We start from the raw sequence: 25564 nt of genomic DNA on the forward strand, positions 1-25564 counted from the left end.
GTGACAGGCGGCTGTCTGCTTTTGTTGCCACGAATGCGCTCGATAATAACTTCATTTCAAACACTTTAGGGTCAAAAACAGGTGTGCGTGTGCGAAATTGCTGTATGCTGGTGGCTCAAATTAGGTACTACAGATACAGGTTCAAATTCCAATAGAGGACTGTACAACTTCGATCAATCATATTGTAAATTCTAATAAGGTTCAAACTTCGATCCGTTCTAATCTATGACTTATCTAATCATATTCAATTCAAATCTAATTTCTAATGCATACTTAAACGTGTACATTAAGTGACTACAACAACAAATATTGAGGAGTACGTCCTACCATAAAATGTTTCACAGTGCGTGTTCAAAAAGAACATAGAAAAAGTACACCTTCATTAGACAACGTCGCTACATTTATAGAACTTGTTAGGGGGATAATTGTTTAGCATCATTCAATTTTAAGGACATGGGTTCATAAATGGCAGCTTGAATTATCCAGCCAAAAATAAATTTCGACTGTTTGCAAACAAGTACATCTCCTACCAACAATTTTGTTTGCTTCGAAATAATATAAATTCTTTGCCGCAGTGCACGACATAATGGTCAGAGTTCGCCAAATGACTGTGAGATCCCTTGGAGCGTTTGGACAGTGTCCTTATGTGTGCTTATCAATGAGAAAGCAATAAAGAGCTACCCGCAAATCTCGTAGTACCTTCAGAAGAAAGCAGGTTTCATCTGGCACAGTTGTTAGCTAAACTTGTTCGTATGTACTTGCAAAGACGTCTTAGGTAAAACAACACAGCACAATTGAATAACGATCTACGGAAGATCATTAGGAACAGTGAGCTGATAAACAGGATCAGATTTTGATTATCTCTAACCATTTAATGTCTGTGTAATCCCGCATGGGCGCTTTATTTCTGAAACAGCAGTAAACATTTAGTATGCGTTTAAGTATAGGCACCCTCGACTGATACAGTCAATCTATTATTTAGCGAAATGCTGATTTGTGACTTTTTCGTCATTTCTACGTGGGTTTGCATTGCAACGCGGCTGTAGGAACGTGTAGATTGCTACGACGTCGTGCGGTGTGCGTCGCAGTACTGCCTCTTAGAAATCAATCATAAACAAGGAGCAAAGCAGCCTCGAGGAACTAACTTGTTGTGTGGTTTTAAAAAGCTATACTCGCTACACAAATACATAGCTTGTGAAACAAAATCCGACGACAGAGATATAGAAAAACAAACGAAGGCATTTTTGAGGTAAAGCACTTCCTCGGACTGAAATCCCCAAGCACAGATTCTGCCAAGCTAGGCGAGTGCGTGACAACGGGCGTCTTCTCGCATCAGGTCTGTGCAAAGAGCTTGCTCTTCAACCAGTTTCATAACAAGTCGCGGCCTTTTCTAACCACACAACCACTATATGTATTGAAGCACTTCACCGGCTTTTGTCCTCATTATAAACTTCCTTCAGTGCATGGTACAATACAGGATCTAAACAGTGATTTCTCACGGCGCAAGTGCTTATCGCAAAGTGTGGAACTGTCGGATGTAACGTAAATCTGCAACACTAAAGGTGCTGGTTCGATTTCTCAATATTGCGATTTATAAAAGAAGACGATGTCGAAACGACAGCGGAATAATTTCCCGTCACTGAGACTAGTTTTGCTTGGTAAGCAGGGCGTAGGAAAATCTGGTAAGTTTAAGAGATTCTCTATTGCAGAGCCAATCTCGCGTCTTATATTTCCAATTCCATTATTTATAGTTCCATTTTTGCCTGTGATAAGTGATATTGTAGTGTTGGGGTGAAAGGGAACAGAATTCTTGAGAATTATCCCTGCAAACACTGGTCTATTTATGTCACCTGAAAGCGACACTAAAGTAAATGCAATTTTTAAGGTCTGACCAACCTGCTAATATACCCTGATAAACAATATCTATACCTAAAGTAGATGCATCAAGCTATATTGCAACAATTATAAATTCTTTCCGAGTAGAGATATTCACCATCATACATCATTAAGTGAATTTAATGCAATACACCCTAAAGTTTATTTAAAGCTGCACTGTAATACACATTGCGTCATTGCATGCTTACCTTTAATACTGTGTCGAATTACCTAGAATATTAAGGTAATCCTATCAAAATATTTAACTTAAACACTGCTTAAGTCAATTGTAGCATTTTAAGGTAACTCATATGTTGGTACTGGCTGTCCAAAGTAACGACTAAAGACTGAAAAATACGCTATTACAATCTCATTGCATACCCAGTCTATCTTTCCTTTTGCAATAGTACAACACAGCAGTCAACCTTCTTGGAACTGCAAAATACTGAGTGCCAATTTCTTGAATAAAACCAATATATATTAAGTGTATGACCAATGTCAGTTCTCTATTTGTTACATGCAAACAAAAGCTGCTATGAATAACTGTAATATATTTGACAGTATCATTTCATATTTGCCTTTTTTGCTTCAAAATCATGCATAGACAAACAACCAAAAATCATGGCTGGTTTTAAAATAAAAACTTGTTTTTAATGTGTACTTGGTGTAGAAGGAAAACGCTGGTTTCCTACGTAACATGAAAGCATGCATAAATACAGAATCTTATTACGCCTCTACTCTTGTAAAGAATCTATAAGGGAACCGTTTCAAAGAGATAGTATAATACTATTTATGAAGTTCCTATGTTATTCGTCCAATGTATAAGCAAGTTGTTGTTTTCCACTAGAATTCAAGCGCCCATCTAAGTTTATTGTGTGATTAAATAAACCGAAGAATTTTATTGCTTGCTTCGTTGATAGCAAACATTCCATTCTTTTTTACAAAGCTAAAAGCGACTATCAATCAGCATTAATATTCAAAAAGTTATCGTCTTATCTGCCAAGGCTAATAAATATCTATGCCCTGTGTTTGAAAATTTACTTTGCGAATTTTTCTGCGATACAATAATAAAGAACTTTGATAAACCAATTAGAAGCATTAACATATTCACAACTATATAGGTAAAAAATCTGAGTTATTTTAAACAAAGTTAAATCTCTTTTATGAAAAAAAAGGCCATTTGGTCTAAACATTCCACAATTTTCAACAATCGAGTTTGCATTTGCAAAATGGTAGCCTTATCCACCCCCCAAAATGGTAGCCTTATCGACCAATCTAACAAACTTCCACGAGCCTCTTGCTCTTATTGGGGCAGAATGCAACACACGACAAATTTCGCAAGCATTGTTTATGAAAACATGTCATTTGGTTTTTTAATAACATGAAACGAGAATAAAGAACGTATGCAGAATTCAGCACTTCAGCAAATAAGCAACACGGACAGGAGGCAAAATTTCTCAACCAAAATGAGGCTAAGCACTGAAGTTTTAAAAAGGGGATCTGTGGTCGGCTAGAACTTGCTAAACTTTGTTGTTTTGTTACTTCATCATTCTGGTCTGATTTAAAAATATTTGGAGAAATTCTGCTTATAATCGACAATGAACAGTCAAATTCATGTTAGGGCCTGTGAGTGATACCTTAGGGCCTGTTGTCTTATTCTCGTCTTAGCCTAACTTCTTGCTAAAGCTATTGCTTTTAGAAACTTTATTGACGCCTTCAAGGAAAAGCCAGAGTGATAATCATTCAAATTTTTCGACAAAGCTCTACTTTTCAACAAGTTGCTTAGAAAAACTTCGCTCACCCCGCAGCCCCCTCGCCCCGCTGGTGACGGTCTTGTCCAAACCTGATGAGGCAGGTGTCCAGTCGATATGTTAAATGGTTTTGCTATGTATAATTGTGAGTGGGGAAAGGCAATGGACGTTGATAAATAAAGACTGTTGGCAGTGACTACCTTGTAATGGAATTAAATCTGTAGTTAAGCATTCAGGCAATGCCGTTAACCCGACCAAAAAACAGCAAAAGAGCACCCACATTAAGCTTTCTACCACAATTTTCAACCAATGCAGTAATGTTAGTTAATGCTGTTGCGGATATTAGTTAATGGAGCAATGTCCACGATTCAAACGATCTAGAAACCTATCCAACAACAGAAAAATACAAACGACAAAATGAACAAGTTAGTGGAAGTGTAGGGGTCAACATTTGATGATACAGATGGGACAGTAACTGTTTTTAAATTAAGTAGTTATAATGAAAATGTAATTGATCTGTCTTGTGGTATCGCATACAATTAGTAGAAATTTGCAACAATGTAACACCATTATATGGATTTGAAGAAGTTGCAGCTAATATTTGAGACCTGGCTCTCTGTCACAAACCATTAGATAATCGTATATCATTTTTACAAAAGTCGTGGCTCTTCTAAAAATGATACTTTTCGCGGCTAATTCTTCAGTTTTCTTCAATGGCTTGAGATCTGGTTGAGAACTAAAAGACAGACAGAAACGTCGTCACAATAACTTTTGCAACAGTGTTGCTTTCACTTCTCCTGTTTCATGACCTCATTCTAACCAAAATTCAGTAGATCAGGTCAAAATTCATTTGCAAAAGTTAAAGTTCCAGTTTAGGGCCACTACTGTAATTCCAGAAATGAAATACAGTGCATGCATCTAAAGACAACAAGTTAAATCCAGGAATGATCACTTTAAACGTGCAATATCGCTTGTTTTGTAAGCGCTGCTTTGATTTCATTTTTGGATCACATGTAAGCATCTGCCTCTGCGTTTTGAAAAATATTAAGAGAGATCCATTAACAATTTCCTAACACAGTTTCGGGACGAGATTTGGAAGTGTACTTTCAATACAAGTTGTGGCCTGGGTGTTATTAGGATATTTATTTCTTTATTAAATGTTGGATTTCAAATTATTTAGTATTCTGGAACATTCGAGCGTAAAAAGTAGCTTATGCTTGACGGGGTGGTGCCAAGTTTTGACCAAAGACCTATCCACGTTACGCAATAGTTTTCAATTTTACTGTTGTTAAGCCAAAATCTGTTAACAGCTATTATGAAGACTTAAACATTAATGGAAAGTTAATTCCATGTTCCAAGTCTGCTTCAAGGTATTTTAATTGTATACCAAAAGCATCGAAATAACGACGAAATAAGTCTATTTATTAGCGTTGCTACAGATCCTATTAAACAGAACAAGGCATGCATTCGCAGTGCTTTATCATTACCACTGGAATAAATCCGATTAGTAAATCAGCTTTCAAGCTGACAGACTTAGAGGTATTGTATGCTGCAGATTTGTGGCTTAGATTGCTTTTTGTGCACTCGCTTGGGACTTAGCGCCTTAGCCGCATCAGATGCAACAGATTGGTACGGTTTAGATTTTCTGTCTTTTGGCTCTGCTCTGCTGTACTCTCTACCGACTACCAGCTATCAAATTGAGTGTAGGCTTTGATAAGTATCCTAACTATCATCAATAATGAGGAGAGAGATTATCGTCTGTAACTATGAGTATATCTAAATCAATCCTTATGTACACCGTATTATAGTAGATTTATATGCTGGTATGGTAATTGTTACCACAAGGTACCACTGCCTCTGCAGCGTAAAAAGCAAAAGCTAAAGTCAATGTACGAAACTAGTAGGGCCGAGTAGGACTCACGTAAACGTAGCCTCCTTTCCATTGTATTGCGCAATGTGCGTTAGATATGCTAGTCAGGGCACTTGGATATACCCCTTTATATGACACCCTCAATAAAGATGTTATACCTTATTTCCATCATTTGGTCTTCTTGATTGATTTCGATATCAAAAAAGCACCTTTCAGCGGAAAATGGCCCTTTTTCTTCGAAAAATCTTAAACGAGGGTACATTTTCCGGCAAAAGACAGTCTTTCTAAAAAAACAGTATTACATCAATTCCTGGAAAAATTTGGGTCCAGGAGCCTACTTGCCTCATACCTCATAAGGGATAGTGAATAAATAACAAAATTTCATGTCTCCAGTTAAAATTTACTAGATTGAGCCACCTGCATCGAAATTTAAATTACCAAAAATCCGGGTAATATTCCATTATAGAGAGAATTATAAAGATCAAATCTGATAATGTCATTTTCTTGGGTAACATGTGATTGGAATTTCGATAAGGGTACTGTACAGCTAATATTTCGAAGAATACAACACCGAGAATACATACTACAGAGGATCTTCTAATACTAAAGAGAAATATTTTCTTTCCAAAACGAGACAGGGCCTTAATGGAGGTAGGCGGTTACATTTGTTTTGAGAATGCATGAATTATCTGATTTCAGATGCGTAAACACAATTATATTAATGTTATCGCAATCCTTTCTGAAATTCGAAAGAGACTGGTTTTTATATAAAGGAAAAGAATTATAAATTTGAAGGCTTCAGATTTGAGGAATGCATGCATATATATCTTTTGCATGCATTACGATAAGGGAGAGTTTTCTAATATTCATCTGGTACTTACTTGAATAATTTCTTCCCGTTGAAAAATTTTTTGGGTCAAGGATTTTATTTTTGCATTTAAATGGAATCATAGAAGCAGGAGAAAAGCAACCTCTCCCCCCTCCCCTATCAGGCAAAATTTACCGTATTTCAGCCTCCAACTGGGCAGTTCTATCTCAGTGAAGCAATAAAATTCGGAAAAGTTCCGTACTTAGCCCCAAACCCTTAAACTGTAGCATCAGCTATGCCCGTGCATAGAAACACTGATTACGACGCAAGGAAGCAAAGAGGCACTGTTCATTACCAAACTAAACCCCCTAAATAGTTTGGTAACAGATAACTGGTATAATCCAAAGCAATTCATGTTATAATTGAGGTATTCGACTGGGGGGGGGGGGGTTGTGGTGCACTTGACTAACTAGGTATATCAAAATTCTGAGGAAATCGTCCAGAGGAAGTGTTAACACTTTCCTGTACTAAGCACTGCGCCGGTACCAAAAAATACCTTTACCATGTATCTGATGAGGGGCAATTCACGCTTGCAAATAGCATACGAGATTTTCACGAAAACAGAAGGATTTATACGGATTAAACAAAAGGACTTTCGTCAGAGGTGTACGAGATTTCCATGGAGTGACTTGCCCCTCGGTATCTGTTGTTGGTCTTCATATGCAACGTAATATCAATAACGCATTAAGACGTCACTGCACACAGATGTTATCAAAACCATAATTTATTTTTCTGTATTATGTTTATTCTCGGCAGACTAATCTATATAGTAACACCTTTCTCCTCTTTTCCCCTGTTAGTTACAGTTAATATAATCTAGGTTTCCGTTAATGGTATCCCTAGGTAACAATCAGTTTGACCTTATTAAAACCATCCTTTTAAATCTTCCTTGTAACATACTTTCAAGATTCCTAAACATTCATATTAAAGGGCAGTCGAAAACTCTTAACAGAAATACTTTATTGGCATTTTGATGACCCAAGCTCTAATTAGTTTTCGTGGACTATAAATCATGTTTATAAATTTCGATGTCATAGACTTTCTAACTTTATAAAGATTCTCTGGATTAGTTGTATAAGGCGGTTTGTGTGTTCTGCAGGAATGGCAGCGCGGTGAAAAGTAAATTACAAAATGCAATAAGAATAAATTATTATGGGGCCAAAATTATAATTTAGAATATTTTTAGCTCTCCTATCATTACCCGAAGTCCGTTTGTCAAAGAAGCATTCTAGATAAGGCAAAAAAGTAAACTTTAGTAACAAATAAATTTATTGTTTTTGCTTAGGCCAATGCAATTAATTTTATCATTAATCAGGCAGTAACCAAACTTGTGAAGTTTTTAATGTAGAGTTATTTGATAGCGAATTATCTTTAAAATCCATTATATATGATCAAGTGAGTCATGTATGGAAATAACATATATTTTCAATTTAGGTTAAGATCTATGGGAGATCGATAAATAGTTTTACAATATCAATTTGCTTACATTTCCTGTCGTTTTAGTTGTTAGGAATGCCAAAAAATGTACGTAGGACCAGCCTCTTTCTGTTCGTAGGACCAGCCTCTTTCTATTCGAAGGACCAGCCGCTTTCTGTTTGTAGGACCAGCCTCTTTCTGTTTGTAGGACCAGCCTCTTTCTATTCGTAGGACCAGCCTCTTTCTGTTAGTTTATACTTGCTCGCGAACTTTATTTTATGTTTATTTGGTTAATGGTTACAGAATTCTCTGATTAGTGATCCTCTGACTAGTGCTTATGTTATTTTCGTAGATTCCGGTTTTGATCACCAAATATTGCTTGGAAAGTAGTTACTGTATGCGGAGCATGTCTTTGAAAGGAATGACTGTAAGCGGAGTAGACATCAGTAAAGCGACTTTAGTGTTAACGAAAATTGTATTGATTGCGAAAAACAAAACGTTTATGTCCTAAATTCATGAGCAGAGAGTGCAATATGCCTATGAAGATCGCTATCCAGCTTTGCAGAGTAGGCTCAGGGTAAAACTTTAAGCATCTCAGTGAAATCAGTATTTGAGATGTGAATAGCGATAAAGTGAAACTCTCCATTCTATAAATTCAGTATTGACTGGCACAAATATAAAGATACAACATTGATGTCAATTACAATCTGAGACAGGGGCGGGCAACCTACAGGCCGGGGGCCAGAACCCCGCCCGGGAAGGGAATTTTTGTGGCCCGCGAGATGACAAATATTATACTGTATTATGATTTTTTGGTTTGTAAAGATAATTTTCCGAGGGGTCGCAAATATTGAATGAAGCAGATCGAATCAAAATTACATTATTTATATCTACGAATTCATCCAGCTTCAGACAGGATAGCAGAATCTTTGAGGTACTGGGCGAAAGTTAACAAATGCAGCAAAAGCGATTCTTACTGGGCTCTCGTGGCAGTTGAACAGGGATCACGGCTGTCCCTTATTTTCATGTCCCAGTTGCTAGTGTGCTGGGGGCCTATATTGGATAGATTTGTGTTTAAGTACATTTAAGTGAATGGTCTGAGCTAAAAGGCCTATGCTACACTTCGATTGGTGCAAAATTGTGAATCTCCTTTCCAGGATGTGTTCTCCTAACTCTGAAGGACACCTTTTCAATTTTGATTGTTTTTTTAGTTTTTCCTTTTGCGCTTACGATTGTAACAGTCTTACCTATCGTTAAAAACTATCTATATAAACTCAACCAGGCTGCCCACCCCTGATCTAAGACATGATGGGTCATGCACATATTTCTCATATCAGTTCTTAAATTAACTGCCTTTCGCATATTGAAAATCAGTAGCGAACAATATTATTCCTAGAATCTTCTACCAACAATAATCTTCTTCGCGTATGCCTACAGCAACTAAAGTCATGTTACTTGCTGAACACATCAATTAAACTTACTCCCAACCTAAACTTCTCGACATGTTTGGGCGCAAATTAGAATCATTTAATTTGTTGTAAGACAATTTTTCATTCCTTTTTTGAGCCTGTATATTTTATGTCAATATAAAATTTTAAGTTTGTAAATAGTTCGACTGTCCGACAACAATAATCGTTCGAGGTTTAGTTTTTCACCAGATTTCGCTAATCACCGTCATACTCTTATTAATAAAAACATCAATAGCACGAACTCTAGCATCACGAATACTCTTCTATAGACTGCATGTTTGGTATTCAATTCGAAAGTGAAGTCAAATATTTAGTATAAAGAAATTAAAATGATTGAAGTATTTTTCAAAACGAGACCGTGAATTGAATTGTCCTTTGTTGAGCTCAGATAAGATTAAACTCTGTTGCAACTTTCCTCGCAACATTTGCAGCAAAACTGGTCTCACCTTTCTCGATCTCACCCACATGGGGTATGCACTCATTTTTTATAAGAAACAAAGGTCGATATTGAGTACTCCAGTTTCTTAATGTTCTGGAAATTTCAATACTCATTCTTTCTTAAGAGTTTCTTAATTATGATGTCATGAATGATGTTATGAAATGTTCGTGACCTTTTTATCACATCAAGAGATTTGCTTCTGTTGTAATGCTGTATTTAGATGTGGGAAATGTATTATTATCCCTTGTGTCTCAAGTTCTAGGCCAACAGGGCAACCATGTTCTTGGATTTTACAAAATTTCGTTATTCTCAGTTTTATCACGATTGAATAGTTTCTTAATTTTTTTTATTTGAGTACTGAAGTTTCTTAATTTTTTCTGACTGTCCGGTACTCGTTTCTTAAAGCCAGTTTCTTATAAAAAAAATGAGTGTACGTGTTTTCGTCCTCAATGTCCTAACATCAGTATCAAACCTTCAAGTTATTGGCAAATCCAAGAACCCTTCATCTTTACAAATTTTTCATGCGAAAGTCTTATCGAGATACTTGGGATTGTTAGTCTATTTTTGGAATTTTTGCGAGGAAGTTTTGCGTTTTTTATATTTCGTTGATTTTTGTGTTGGATTGACAATGCTAGCATCAAATTTGCCAAGGCACCAATCTTTAAAGTTAGAGGAGGTTGCTGTTAGACTGTGATCAGTGATCAACGAACAAAGTACCTTGAGTACTAGAGCCTCATGAATCCGGGGATAAATTGTTGTTGATTAAATAATGGAGACTCTGGCACCCGGGGTACGAACAAGGGTGGGACTTGGGGTTTGTGTCAAGACGGCTTTTGCTTTCAAACTTTCTTTAAGGTTATGTTCAGAAAATCATCTCTTTTAGAGGAAAACTTATATTTCGAGTGGAATCAATAATGACTCCTATCTGATCTTTGATTTTTTCTCGTTTTTGCAAATTACATTGTGTAATTTTTTGCGGGTCAAAGAAGCACAAGTTACATAAAATGACATGTAGCTACAGCTCGTATGGCGTAAGAACACAACAACAGGCACATGTTCCCTTTTGTTGCAATATATTTTGGCTTTGCTTTCTTCAACAAGAATCTTAGCTCTAATAAATCTGAGAAGTCGATGTGAGCTTATCCCTGAGTTTTCAAGATTTTTATCTGGAGAAGAACCCCGTTGAGCGCGCAAATTCAACACATGGAGAAAATTCCCTGTTTGATTAGAGTCTTAATGAAACTATCAAAAGCAGACTAATTTCACAGGAGGTTTTCTTAAGACATGGTTTGTACCTCATTATAGGCATATTTGATCATCACATTTAGCGAACAGGATTTATATCCAGACAAACCGAGTTTTTATCCTCTTTCATACTTTCCAGGTCAAACGACCTGGCAACCCTAGACCTTGTGATAGGAAGAGGAAAATGACGCTCTGATTCATTCAGGAAAGCATTTGGGAAGAAGACAAGTGAGCGCTGCAAGCCGTTTTGTTTGCAGAAAGGATATCTGCGCTTTGCGGGCTGCTAACAAGTTAAGGTATCGATAAAGCAAATCTCTTTGTGGTAAGGAGTAGAAGTTCAAACGCCGTACGGAATAGTGCTCTATGATATTGGAGAGACAAGGGTTCCCTGATGATTATCCTAGCCTGTCTACAAACTCTGTTATCATAAGAATATAGTCGATAAGAATATTGAAGGTCAGAATCAGTGAAATTTTAGAATAAGACCTGGCTCAAACTTCTTCAAGAATAAAATTTTTGTTTTTTGAGTTGTTTAGAAAGCAAAACAAATGATAATTTCAAGCTATATGTCTTAAAATAGACATATCTGGTCTTCGAGTCACTGAAACTATTTTTTACCCGGTTTTACCTTATGTCGCTTAAGAATGTTTTAAGAACAATCTTAGGCTCAAAGTTGAGAATATATTTGCTCAGCAAAAAGTTGGGTATTTTAATGTAAGAAAGTGTGTATTGTTTTTGGGCCTAGAAGAGAGTGTGACTCGCAAATGACCAACAGAGGCAGAAATGTCATTCGGACACAATTTGTCTTTTCCAGGAATGGATCTCTCTTCTTACTTTTTGTTGCTGTAATTGTCTTCCATCGATCATTCTTTATTTTCTAAGTCACTGCGAGTATAACATCTTGTCCTTAGAATTATAAAGGGAATAGAGGTGGATCATTTCTTTGGCTTCAGGCCCCTTGCAGCAAAGGAAAAACATCCGTAGCTTCAATAAAATGTGTAAGATCAATCACAGAAACTCCATTTTATGAAACCTTTGTCTTCATGTTGAACACAAACAGCATTGATGTCTAAAATCCTTGACACTGCTGTTAAAAAAAACCTCTAAACACATGACTGGTAGCATGCATATATACACTAAGTGAGCAAAAGTATTGCACAACTTCCTAGAAAACAACATGGCGGATAGCTGTGTTTCGAAAGGAATATTTTTATATTCGATTCTTCTTGTTGTTTTTCCCAGCCTACTAATATGCAAATTTGGCGCGAAAATGTGTGAAATTTATCTGACGTGATAATTTTGCAAAATAAAGTTACATTGCAATTTGTGCTCAACGTCTGCCCCCTTCCAACATCAAAAGTTATTTTGCATATCTATGAACAAACAATAAAAAAGGAGGGTTGTGTAAATTTAAACAAAATCTGTCCGAAATTGTAGGTACCTTCAGAAAGTTAAACTCAACGGCAGGAGTCTATTGTAAAAGAATACCTTCTGTTTATGAGTTGCTCCCTTGTGCTGTGCTAAAATTTTTAAATCAAGATTGTCTCAGCGATGCTTTCCCTTGACAATGATCGATAACTTGCTGAAAAGAAAAGATAGAAATCAAATTGTTACAATTATATAGCAAAATCTTATTACAGCAGAATAGAATTAAAAAAAATTTATAGAGCTCGGCCTACAAATGTGATGCTGAAGTTTGGGTATCCTAAAAAAGGTTATTTTGATTTGCCGTGTGTCCTTTCGAAAAAATTGTACTAGGCCTTTGTACAAAAATTTCCACTGACCCATATAACAACTCCTTCTTCTTCTCATATGAAAGAAAATTTCTATCCTCGCAGCCGCATTTGTGTTTACTAGCTGCTTATGTAGCTTTTTTGCTTGGGGTGAACATTTGTTTCAAAATAACAACTTTTACAGAGCTTGATGCAGTTCTTCATTGTAAAAGCAAAAACGCCAAATAAGCTCTAGTAGTTAGAGTTGTATTACTTGACCTCACAAAAGTTTTTGATTCTGTTAGGCACACCTAAATGCTAGCTGAAGGTCCATAGCAAGGGTATTACTGAGCCTAATTGATTCACGAGTTTTCAGTTCCATCGAAATAAATTTGAGTCACTAGAGTACCGCAAGGATCCATCTTAGGTCCTTATCAATAGTTAATGTGAAATTATATTGAAATTGCACGCGCTTAGTAAGTAAATTAAATAAATAATGGAAAGATTATCAAATATAGTTCAAGGGCTGGCAGCTTGATTCAAAAAGTGAAATAATAAACCCATAAAATGAATTCTTATCCATATCAATTCTCATCAACATACGCATTCATCATAGGATGTTAATTGTTGAGAGGTCAGTTATGGTTACATCAAAATACAGAAATCTGGAATATTCACTAAACCTGAATAAAGATTTTAATGCAAAAGAGGTTAATATATTAAAAAAATGATTTTGACCTTAATGCCTATTTTTGGATACTACTAATTAAGTTGAATTACATAATCATAAAATGTTTTGACTTTTAACTAAATCGTCTGTAAAACATGCCTTAGATGATGAATGTAAACTATATAGACAACGATTTTCAAATTCTGGTTAACATAAAAGATTTTAGGATAAATTTACAATTTACATCACTAGCAAAAATTGCTGTAGAAATTACTGGAAATGTTCTTATATAATGCATAAAATTAAGTTTGAAATATTTTAATCTTTCCCCTTGCACTGAATAACTGAGTTAAAGCTTTTTTGGCTTTCCTCTAGAAGATCTAACAGTTCAATCAAGAATAACTATCGAATATTCAAATAAATTCTGAGCCTGGGATTTTGCTATTTTAGGACGTAGAAACCAGGAGACTTTGCAACCAGACAAGCAAATATTACCGAGTAAACCGGTAGCCAGTTAATGAAAGCTTCAGTAGGATACGACGTTGTTAACTGTAGAAATGTGAAAGATCCATCCAATGGCATTTCAATCCTTTTTGAATAAAAATTCTATGTGGGTTGGTGACTTGTTACAATACAAAGACATTAAAGACTGAAAATGTTTGTAACAAGCATATAAGCTTATTTTTAACAAGGGTTTATAAGCGGATAGGGCTTGTTATAAAAGAAATTTAGTCTCTAGGTTCTACGTCACTCCAAAATCTTCATTGCTTGCCTGGTTTAGTACCTGCATCAAAACACCAAATTTGACAGCATGTTATTCGTATTGTTGTTTGCGGATAGGGCCTAGTCAGTTTGACATGACAGAATCAAACCTGCGCATTTTAGTAAGCTAGACGCAAAAATGTTCTAGATCAATCGCACTTGAAGGTCTTTTAGCTACAAGCTGGTAGGCTGTTTTGCGAACATGGACTCAGCTGCCCGAATCTTATCGTCTCCTACGCCTGTAAACATCATTCATCATCCTTATTAGCAACTCAATTTGTTTTGCATTTTTTTCCAGCGCGTTAGTTCCTCTATCCTGGCACCAAAACCAAACATGTCCGAGCGCGGAGATACAAGAGAGGAGCGGAGAAGCACAAAGCGTCTACCTGAGAAGAAATTATTTTACCTTAGACGCTCCTCCCCTTCTCCGCTCCACTCTTCGATTTCCGTGCTCGAATATATTTGGCTCTTGTACCCATGGTGAGGGTCTTCGCGATGCGAATTTGCCTTCTGTAAAAATAAATAAGCATTGTGATAGCTGTTTGCTTTTATATGAATGATATAAAAATGCAATAATAGGCAAGTATCAACGTCTGAAAAGCGTTATTGCAGCATTCATTAAAGACATTCATTAAAGTGGCTAAACCTAAGTTTCCTGCCGTCGTTACCAATGTCATGACCGATGTCTCAATCTGTAACACAGACAACTGTCCGTCGATAAGAAATCAGTAAGAATCTGCAAAATATGAAATCTGTTGTAACTGCCCTCCAGATAATATGTTTTAGCTATGCGCCCTCTGCCTGTCCTTTTTCTGCACTTGAAATTCCGTTTTATTTGACCAGCCAAGCAATAGGCAGGGCAACTTTCTTTGTAAGAATAGTACTTGTAAGTTATCTTATTATCAAAGATTTCTAATGAAAACATCCAAAAGCGTTTGAATAAGAGTTCTAGATGACGATCAGTCTTTTTTTAATATTGAAAAAATAAGGGACACTGTCATTTTATTATTTTTAATTTGATTAATGTTATCATTGTGAGTCAAACAATTTTTTAATGTTTTGAAATTTTGAATGTTTTAAATTTGAACGAACGTGAATGTTTTATATTTACTGAAATTCACTGAGAAGGAAAGACTAAAACAATTTTAGTTACAAGAATTTCAAGGATTGTAACATCTTCTTTTATCAAATGATACCTAGCTTGTTTCAAGGAATATCATTTATCATTAATATGTAAAAATTTATGATTAAAACCTAAACCTAAAAAAGCATAAGACTTGTCGAATCAGTGTAAGATAAAAGCAGAAAAAAATTCCTAAAAGTTCTCAGATCCGTTGTTGTTGTCATCTTATCTAAACTAACGCTCTTTTTTAGAAAAGATTTTTTTAAAGTGAACAGGCCCCAAATCGCCAATTGCTAGAAATATTAGTTAGCCTCAGCTTGCGTACTAAAAGCATTTTATTGTTGTTTAAAATACTTTGGTTATTAAAACACTTTTGCTTTTATAATTCGTTAAATTATTCTTTTTTTGTCCGACTATTTTCTTGAAACGACATAAGATTGTCTCTTTGAAACCATACCATACTTGTAGGGGTGTCGTGACCGGGAGGCAGGGGGGTTTTGGCCGCCTCTGCTCTCACAATTTGATGGATTTTCGGAAAAACCGTGGTTTTGTCGGAAAATTCTCAAACTTGTGTTGTGGGTAATTCTCAAACTCTTAGCAACATAAATTACTTGGACTAAAGTACTTACCGTAAATTCAAGGGGCAATTCACTTTTTAGAGTATTGCGATTTCCGACGAATTTGAAGCATTGGATCAAAAATAAATTTTACCTTCGGCGGCAACCTTGATGCCGCCTAAGGTAGTAACTTCATCCTACCCTTGTCCAAATCTACGGATTTCAGGCGCGTTCACTGTAAATATGAAGAAACAGAGACAAAAGATAAAAGTGCATTTTTAATTTTCTAGCTAAGGCAAAAATTTTGAGTTTTTCTGCCCCACCCCCTTTACACTTATATAAAATGCTTCTATTTCAAATAAATCAAAGAAATTTTGTCTTAAAACTTTCTTTCCAGCCCCTCTAGAATTCATTCGCCACGACGCCCCTGCAAACTTGGAAAAATTTATGAACTTACTTGGAATGAATTCTTTAAGAAAAAATCCAGACGCAATGCGAAATTCTTAAGAATATCTATGCTGAAAATATTTTTTATTCGTATAAGAAAGAAAATATTTTTAGAAAATAAGAAAGAAAGAAAAAATTATTTTTAGTTTATGTTTGTGCCTATCTAAACAAAGAAAACTCAGATACGAGCATGTTTGATATCATTATAATGTAAAAAAAAGAAACTATAGACCATGTAGACATATTATTAGACAGATGAATCAGGCAGGAAACACCAAAATATTAAACCATACCACATCCTTAATATTTAAAAAATTACTTGGTTGCTAATTGTGTTTATGGCAAATACAGTACATAGACCGCAGACAGCTTATCGGAAAGCCAAGTTTGTTATCTTATAAAAAGGAATAATTGTGTTTCCTAAGTTTGTCGATTCGCTGTCTTGTAAAGAAATTTCCCATCCTCTTTATCGGCGCCTTGTACATGTTTAGCCAATCAAGAACAATAATGATCAACTTTAAACTTGTAATTAACCCAGATCAGTATTTTTGTATATTGTAATAGGATATCCCTAAACAAGATCCATTGGTCTGCAATGTTTTGATATCAAAATTGGCTACATATTTTTAGGTGCCTTAACCAGGATAATTCAAATTAACCTGGAAAGTGTATTAGCTGGTAGTCATATCATAACCTTTCTTTACATTAATCGGCTAGACTCTGAAGACCAAAGAAATCCTGCAAAAATACTACTACAATATAATCTTAATTCGTTTCTTTTTAAACAGATCCAGCAACAAATCATATTTGATTTTGCAGCAATGAATAATTTCATGGTTAGTTTAGTAATATAGATTGAAAGTCTTAAAAGCAAAGCTGAACGAGAAGGTGCTGAAAGCCTCATTAACAAGCCTTCGTACAACATTGGCAGAGGATGGAATAAGGATTGGAAAAATAAGTGACCTGCTGCTTCTCTTTTGTAAAGCTAACTTTAAAAAAATGTTTGGCGTAAAATTGAATGTTTCTATGTATTATTTTCTAGAAATCGTATTTCCCCTCTCCCCTAATAGGGTGGCACACCAAAGAAACAGGTTACTCGGCCAATAAGGAAGACTTATTCTAAAAAATACCTTAAATAGGTTTAAAAAATAAATTAAAAAGGTTGCTAGACCTTTTATCCAAAGTTCCTGTGGCACAAACAATAAGAAATGTCTTTTAATTCAAATATAATGAACTAGAAGCTATTAACTAAACATTTCGAGGATATGCAGTGAATATTGGACCGATATTATAAGACATAGACTTAAAATTTACCATGGATTGTACAATTTTTGCTCTTACTGTTTATTTATTTTTGCAGCTCTTATGGTTCGATTTTTAACAAGAAGATTCATAGGAGAGTACGATGCAACAGGTGAGGATATTTAATCGCTTTAAAGGAAAATTCAGAGCAACATTATACTGATTACGCGATGCAACTAGCACTGAACAGATTAAAGGTGGATCCCTGTATAATTTTTACGTGATGTTTCAGCCTTTTACAAAAATTATAAGTTGTCAAAAGTGAAGATATCGTGTATGTGGTATGTCATAGCTGCAAAATCTCCGGTATTAAGCTGGAAACTCCGCTGTCTAAGAGTGAAAGAACGACAGGGAATTTGAAATATGTATTCTGTTGTACTTTTTTACAATCGTGTTAATTTGGTGATCATACTTTCGTAACTAATAATTGATATGGGTTCTATTTTCTTCTTAGCATTACCGAGTTTTGCCTCAAATAAATACTCATTGACAACTTAAAACCTGATAAAAGTCAAGTTGGCTGTCATTTCATGACAGCTTTAAGTGAATAACTGTCACTTGAAATTTGGAAAAAATGCCATTCCAAACACTGAATAAGTTTCGTAATGTACGTATTTTTTATCTGGGTCTCTTAAAAGATTAAAAGTATACTTTACATATGAAAAAGATATTATAAAGCTAAACTGCTTTTCTTAACTAACTTAGCATAGATACTACTCTGGGTTTGTCGTAAATGTCTTTGATCATCATTGGCAACATCTTGATTGAAGAAGTAGCTAATTCTACGTGTCTTAGTACTAGGTGTACTACAAAGCAGACTGGTTCACACTGTGCCGATACCCGAGGTCTAAGTCCATACGCCAGATGGTGAAATGCTAACTTTAATTAAAGTATGGAAAAGTGGAGAATAAAGATGAATGGAGATGTTGTGGAATTCTATATTCTTTCACAGCAAATTTTTCACAGCAAATTTATCTTTGTAAGGTTTTAAAAAAAATCTACATCTTTCATAGGCATCTTCATAAATAAATGTAGCAAATACTAGCCTTTGATCGAACTCGCTAAGCTATCTTAACACGTGCATTTTTCTACTAAAAACTAAGGTTTGGTGCTTGTAGGCCGTTTTCTAAATTTTTGGGCCATTTTGCTTGCAAAAGTTTTCTACGTGTTTCTTACAGTATATGATGTTTTTTTGAACGTGTTTCCAAGGTACAGTTAAAAGTTGCATTTCAAAGCAAGTATTGATAAAGCTCAAATGCAGAGATCAGCATGTCAAGTGAACTGTTGTAGTTTATAGTGGTGTTCAATGTCAAAACTGTTCTGAGTGACTGGGAAAAATTAAAACTGGTAACTAATAAAAGTTTCTTAGCTTTTTAAATTTAGTTTCGAATAATTGAGCTTTACCTATCCTATAAGGTCTTTCTTTTAAAAAAAGTGTAACGATTTACAAAACATCAAATTTTGTTGGCGTTTACGTTAGATACATGCATCTTGTAGCACTTTATTTCCAGTCTAGGCCAGTGGCGTACCCAGGGCTGCAGCAGTGAAGGGGTTCTGGGGCGGAGCCCAAGATAATTATTTGGACCACGCCCTTCAGACACTCGCAAATGCGGGGAAACGCCCTTTTTGCAAAATTTCCCCCCATTATTTGATTAATGTTAGCTACGGTAAATAGCAAAGTATTTTACAATTGTTATCGACACAAGCATACAGTATACTACACCCCCCCAATGAGTTTAACATCATTTTTGGAAAAATCTCGAGGATCATATTTTAGAAAAGTGGGGGGGGGTCTGGACCCCCCTTTTCCCCCCCTTGGGTACGCCACTGGTCTAGGCTACGTCAGTAAGTCTGGAGAATCTTCAAAAAAGACTTAAAATAGCTAAATACTGTTTCAAGAAAGGCAATATTATATCTTCAAATAATATGCTTCGAAATTATAACCATCCACGTTAAGCATTCCTGATGAAGTAAAAGTCAAACAATTTTATTTGCTAAACGTAAATTCATGAATATATCATTTATTTAACTACATTTTTCATATTGCATAATTTTTGTATGAATTAGCTGTATTTATTGTCTGAGAGTAAGAATTATCGCAAACTGTTCTTATAGGAAGGCCAAAATTCGAATAAAGTATGCAGCAAGTGTGCTAAGGATTGAGTTCTGCACTTTATACTTTCTATCTGTTATCCAGATTGGGAATGTTTATGAATGGTACTTTTATCGCAATAGGTCTAAATCTTCGAACATGCCTAATTTTAGACTAGTGGTTATTCTGTGGTGCATGCGATGAAAGAAAGGCGAATACGTTTGGTCTTTTGGATTAATGCAGAAAAAATGAGGGCTTGCTGGTGACATGTTAATGAGAGTTTTATAAACCTTAAAGCTGCTCATTTCGTTGATGAATTCATTGAAACCATTAAAGGATATGATGGCAACAGCAAGACTCATTTACCAAAAAAACTGTGACGGATATGAAAAGTGCTTTTTAGAACAGATCTGCCATTAAAGTTTGCAGTATTTTGCTTACTTGTTTGTAGATCAGTTTTAATCAATGTTATTCCCTAACTGTACCTATAATTGTCTGAAATCAAGTTTTTAACATTCTGTGATTGTTGCTCAATATAAAACATAAGCTTTTCATGATTACTGCTTTGTACCAATAAAAGCATTTGGCACTAATAAGCTTTCGTTCTACTTCATAAAGACATTGGAAATAATCAGAGCTGTGAGTATATCTTTTAAATCAATTGGTCTGTAACATAAAAAATCATGCGTTATTTTCTGAACCTTACTATTAATTGTTCTAATTTTATCTCTATGATTTTTTGCAGAATCCACACATAGCAGGCACATAATAATTGGAAATAGCACTCTGGTCGTTGAAATCAAAGATACAGCAGGCGGGGTATGTTGACACCTGTTAGTGTATGTAGCTTAGTGTATGCATGTTTTTGACTTTAACCTTTTCATTGATGTTTTTAATAGATTTTAGACATGCAAAGATTTACAGAAATTTTAGTCTGTGAATAAGACTGACAAATGCAAATTTTAAAATTTTCAAGGATTTATTAAATCCTCGAAAAGAGACACACAGATTTTATGTTATTATTGTGTCTTCACAATCTCTTGATTTGAGCAGCAACTTTTTCCTTATCAGACGAAGATGATAGTGTAACACTGAAAACTTAATTAGGCAAGCCCCTTTCCATTATGAAAGGGATTCCAAGGAAACAATGGCCTATGACACGTGCTTTGTACTTGTAGTCTGAATAATAATTGTTTGATCCTGCATGAATGATGATTGATGCTTCGTCGTCTATGCTTAGAAACATAATGCGATGAGCCTATCAATATTGACGTCACTAGCAATTAAATGCAATCAATGACTCATTTTTGCAAAATTCTTGACACCCCACCTGGCATATTTAACTGTGATTGTTAAGTAAACTGGTCATTGGTACCTCCACCCTACACAGGTGATATCACTTGAAGCAGTGAGCAACAACTACAAGATCTTTACAGTATAGGAAATTTCCAAATCCCTTTTGCAACTTCATCTCATCATTCGTTTCACAAAAGCGGGAAAATGTTATCCTCAAGACGCCGGGACACAATTCAGTTCGTGGCATGAACAATGCTTGACAAACCAAAATATCGACTTGCTATCAAATTTAAGCCTAGAAAAGCCTCGATGGTGGCTTTAATGATCTTAGTTTCAAGTTAGGATGAGTTCTGCAATTAATTTCAAAATTTTAGTTTCTTTGGTGAAATACCTTGTTACTTTATTGTCTTTAGGGTTTATGCCTTGCAACAAATTACAACTATGACATCTTGCACTACGAAGGAGCACCCTTGACTAAAGACACATTTTGATAGGAATAATGAAAAGTTACAACTTGAAATTGTTGGGGGGGGGGGGGGGGGACAAGCGAGCAAGAATTTTCAAATATGTGAGACAACCCTCCATCCTGGAGTAAAAAAACATACCTAATATTGACTTCATTTCATGAGCATCCAGAACGGAGAGTTGCTTTAGTCATCAGATATCGTCTCTCCAATAAGAAAAGTGTTTGGTAAATGTGTTAATTCTAAATCGTAAATGTAAATTGTAAGTGCTATCTTATAGATCTTTTCCGTTGCACAGTATCTTATAATATTGGTATGTTTTATTATGTTCATTTTATTTCATTTTAGAATCCAATAAGTAAGCGGGATGAAGAAATCTCTTCAAGTGACGCATTCATATTCGTTTATTCGGTCACCAGTAACGAAAGTTTCAGGGAAGTAACAAAACTTATAGAAACGGTGAAAAATTCGTCAGCACTTTCAATAGTAATAGGTAATAAGAAAGACTTGCATCATTTACGAGAAGTTGGCTTGGACGAGGGACGAAACTTCGCTGAAAAATACGGTTGTCTGTTTTACGAGATATCAGTAGCTGAAGGCTACCATGAGACATTTCGTGTATTCAATGAACTTCTTAGACACATCATCATGAAGAAAGCAAGCGACGAAGGACTTTCTGGAAAGAAGAAAGGCAACAGCTCATTTTCTTCCATTCTAAAAGGAATAGATAAAGCAAAGCAGGCTAGGTGATAAGCTTGAGTGGCTTGTGAATATCGATGGCCGGTGGATTTTGCGATGTTTTCGTGTGCTTGCAAGAAGAAATTCCGACGATATAAGTAAAAGCAATTTTTTGCACGATGCAAGATTTTGGATCATTAGAAAATCATCTTTCGATAGAAAAGTTTTACATCATCTTTACGTACATTCCAAGGTTGACAGCTTCAGCCTCACAAAAGTGGATACAAGTCTCTTTGAAATTAATGCTTCCCGTGAAACGATTTCCCGCTACGACGATATGACGTCACAAGAAACTGTACGAAAGCAGCAAAACGTCAGTTTCGTATTCTGTTAAGATTGATGCATCATCCTTTTACCCAGCATTGTATAATATACTTTCCAAAGCTTTGATTTTAAATTTTCTATCCAAGATTTTTAGGTCTTCATAAAGTCAGATAATGTTTTTAAAGTGATATATGAACTCTAATATTCATCTGTGATGAGTTGAGAGAACATACACTCATTTTTTTATAAGAAACTGGCTATAAGAGACGTGTACTTGACAGTCAGAAAAAAATTAAAAAACTTCTGTTCTTGAAGCAAAAAAAAACAAGAAGCTAATAAATTGTGATAAAACTGGGAACAACGAAATTTTGCAAAATCCAAGAACATGACTGCCCTGATGGCCTAGAAATTAAGACACAAGGGATAAAAATATACTTCCCACGTCTAAATACAGCGTCAGAAGGGAAGCGAATCTCTTGACGTGAAAGAAAGCCACGAACATTTCATAACATCATTCAAAAAATGAGTGTATCAATTTTAAAAAAGGCATTCTCAAATTCTTTGAACAAAAAATTCGTGCAAAATATTCTCCAAATAAGAACAAGATTTTGTAGTTGAAAATAAAAGACTTCTAATCACAATCGTACTGAAGTCGATCATTTGCAAAACCAGATGCAGTCATATTTTGTCTTTCTTTTTAAAGTTTATAATGATTTTTTATAGTTCCAGTTACCGTAGAAATAATTTACATCATTTAAAAGCGCCAGTTTCGAAAATGATTTTCAGTATGTATGTGCATATTTTCGCCGTCATTCCCTAGTTGATAGTTTTAAAATTATTGTCATACATTATCTCATTCTTTTAGCTCACATGCATATAAATTTCTAAATACTTTGAACTTTTCCTATTTGAGTAAATACCTGTAAATTTTTAGCTGTGTAATATACATTTTTCAAAATTTATAATCGCTAAATTTAAGCCAACGATCCTAATTGCTTACACTCTTTCAGTGACTAACGGTTTCTCAAAATGTTGATGATCTTTTAAGATGTACTTTGGTTCTACTTTCTTTAGTTGAATTTGACTTCGGATTCTCGTTCTAGATTGATATTCAACTTTATATAGATTTCCGTAATGTTCCATAATTGCCAGCCAGTTTATCGTTGTCTTTGTGATGTTGATTATAAGTTTAGTTCAAAACTGTTACATTTAGAATAGATTCGAAAAATATATTCAGTCATTATCACCAGGTCATAAGGTCAAGGTAGCAAAAGGTCAAAACTAGAATCGGAAAAAAATTAATTGCTGTATATTTGTAATTCAAGACATCATATCTATAAGAACGAAAACATTTGGAATTATGTTGCTTCCAGCTGTTAAGGCAATGAAACTCTTTCATATGAACTCGATGCATTGAAATTCGAGAGTATACAGGAAAAAGGGACATAAGATATATTTCATGCAGCTTTACTTAATGCGATTTTTATATATTTCGTATATTCCAGTTTGTTGATTACGAGATTTTCTATTTACTTCTACCCATAGGCTTACTGCAAATTTACGGCTGGTAAGGGCAGCTGTCGAAATAGTACCGAAACTATCAAGGGCCACGCCTTTTAGAACGCTTTTTAGAAAATACTTGCAGATTTCTACTGATTTTTAAAAAAAGTCTGATTCAGAGAAGATAACAGTTACTATGAATCTCTGAATAAGTATGAATACTATGAAGTAGTAATAAATACTATGAATAAGTATGAATAGCTTGAACATAATCAAACACCAAGCTAACCAATTTAGAATATGCAACATATCATTAAACAAGATTAAACGCCAAGAAATCGAGAAAAAAGAGTCCCCAGTTAAGAAGAACTGCTACTACTTAGGCTCCGTTAGAGTAAACTTTCTAAAATTGCGTTAGAATGAACAAAACATTCTCTAACCCATTTTTGCAAATAAATGTAGAGGGGGAGGCTATAGCCCCTGCAAGCCCAATAGCTGCGCGAACACATGCCTGCAAAATTAGTCAAAGGTCGGAATAAAAAACTTTTCACGCAAAACAATTTATGTTTTTGGTCGAGAATAACTTAATATCGTGCCTCTCACAACCGTGGTATGCTCCATAACAAGGCTCTTCTGGTAATATTGGATGGAAATTAGAACGTATTTTGAAACAAGCATTCTTTTATGATAATAGAGTCTATATGAACATCGAGGCTGAAAAGTGTTTCAATTGAAGAATTAATTGACAATAACTTTTCCAAATTTATATGTCCAAAGCTTCTTCCCAGAACATTTTATGTTTATTTTTTAGTAATCAAAGTTTCACAATATGATTTGCATTTAAGGGCTGAGAGGTGAGATCCAGGCTGTGGGCTGAGAGGTGAGATCCAGGCTATGGGTTGAGAGGTGAGATCAAGGTTGTGGGCTGCGAGGTGAGATCCAGGATGTGGGCTGATAGGTGAGATCCAGGATGTGGGCTGAGAGGTGAGATCCAGGCTGTGGGCTGAGAGGTGAGGTTCAGCCTATGGGCTGAGAGGTGAGATCAAGGCTGTGGGCTGAGAGGTGAGATCCAGGCTGTGGGCTGAGAGGTGAGATCCGGCCTATGGGCTGAGAGGTGAGGTCCAGCCTATGGGCTGAGAGGTGAGATCCGGCCTATGGGCTGAGAGGTGAGATCCGGTCTATAGACTGAGAGGTGAGATCCAGGCTGTGGGCTGAGAGGTGAGATCAAGGCTGTGGGCTGAGAGGTGAGATCTGGCCTATAGACTGAGAGGTGAGATCCAGGCTGTGGGCTGAGAGGTGAGATCAAGGCTGTGGGCTGAGAGGTGAGATCTGGCCTATGGGCTGAGAGGTGAGATCCAGGCTGTGGGCTGAGAGGTGAGATCCAGGCTGTGGGCTGAGAGGTGAGATCCGGCCTATGGGCTGAGAGGTGAGATCCAGGCTGTGGGCTGAGTGGTGAGATCCAGGCTGTGGGCTGAGAGGTGAGATCCAGGCTGTGGGCTGGGAGGTGAGATCCAGGCTGTGGGCTGGGAGGTGAGATCCAGGCTGTGGGCTGAGAGGTGAGATCCGGCCTATGGGCTGAGAGGTGAGATCCAGGCTGTGGGCTGAGTGGTGAGATCCAGGCTGTGGGCTGAGAGGTGAGATCCAGGCTGTGGGCTGGGAGGTGAGATCCAGGCTGTGGGCTGAGAGGTGAGATCCGGCCTATGG

At 35.9% G+C, this 25564-nt stretch overlaps 2 protein-coding genes across 3 annotated transcripts in view; one reads left to right on the top strand and one right to left on the bottom strand.

The window, feature by feature from the left end:
• The window catches only part of LOC135696547 (poly(U)-binding-splicing factor PUF60), a 76607-nt gene that overhangs the window by 20743 nt on the left and 30300 nt on the right, over window positions 1–25564 (bottom strand). Inside the window, exon 3 of the mRNA XM_065215973.2 lies at window positions 12422–12515. The gene's annotated coding sequence lies outside the window, so the exon portion shown is untranslated. The remainder of the gene's footprint in view (window positions 1–12421; window positions 12516–25564) is intronic.
• On the top strand, window positions 362–23746 carry LOC135696552 (ras-related and estrogen-regulated growth inhibitor). Of its 2 annotated transcripts, XM_065215981.2 has the most exons (5): window positions 362–1682; window positions 11073–11229; window positions 17565–17618; window positions 20344–20417; window positions 21707–23746. In XM_065215981.2, the coding sequence occupies exons 3-5, from the start codon at window positions 17570–17572 to the stop codon at window positions 22106–22108; spliced, it is 525 nt and encodes a 174-aa protein (XP_065072053.1). In that variant the 5' UTR covers window positions 362–1682; window positions 11073–11229; window positions 17565–17569; the 3' UTR covers window positions 22109–23746. The 2 variants fall into 2 exon arrangements, with proteins under 2 accessions (XP_065072053.1, XP_065072052.1); XM_065215980.2 differs by lacking the exon at window positions 11073–11229 and having other exon boundaries at window positions 384–1682; window positions 21707–23742.

This window comes from Rhopilema esculentum, chromosome 14 (assembly GCF_057945365.1).
Source record: "Rhopilema esculentum isolate cy_ngs chromosome 14, ASM5794536v1, whole genome shotgun sequence".
Taxonomy (NCBI): Eukaryota; Metazoa; Cnidaria; class Scyphozoa; order Rhizostomeae; family Rhizostomatidae; genus Rhopilema; species Rhopilema esculentum.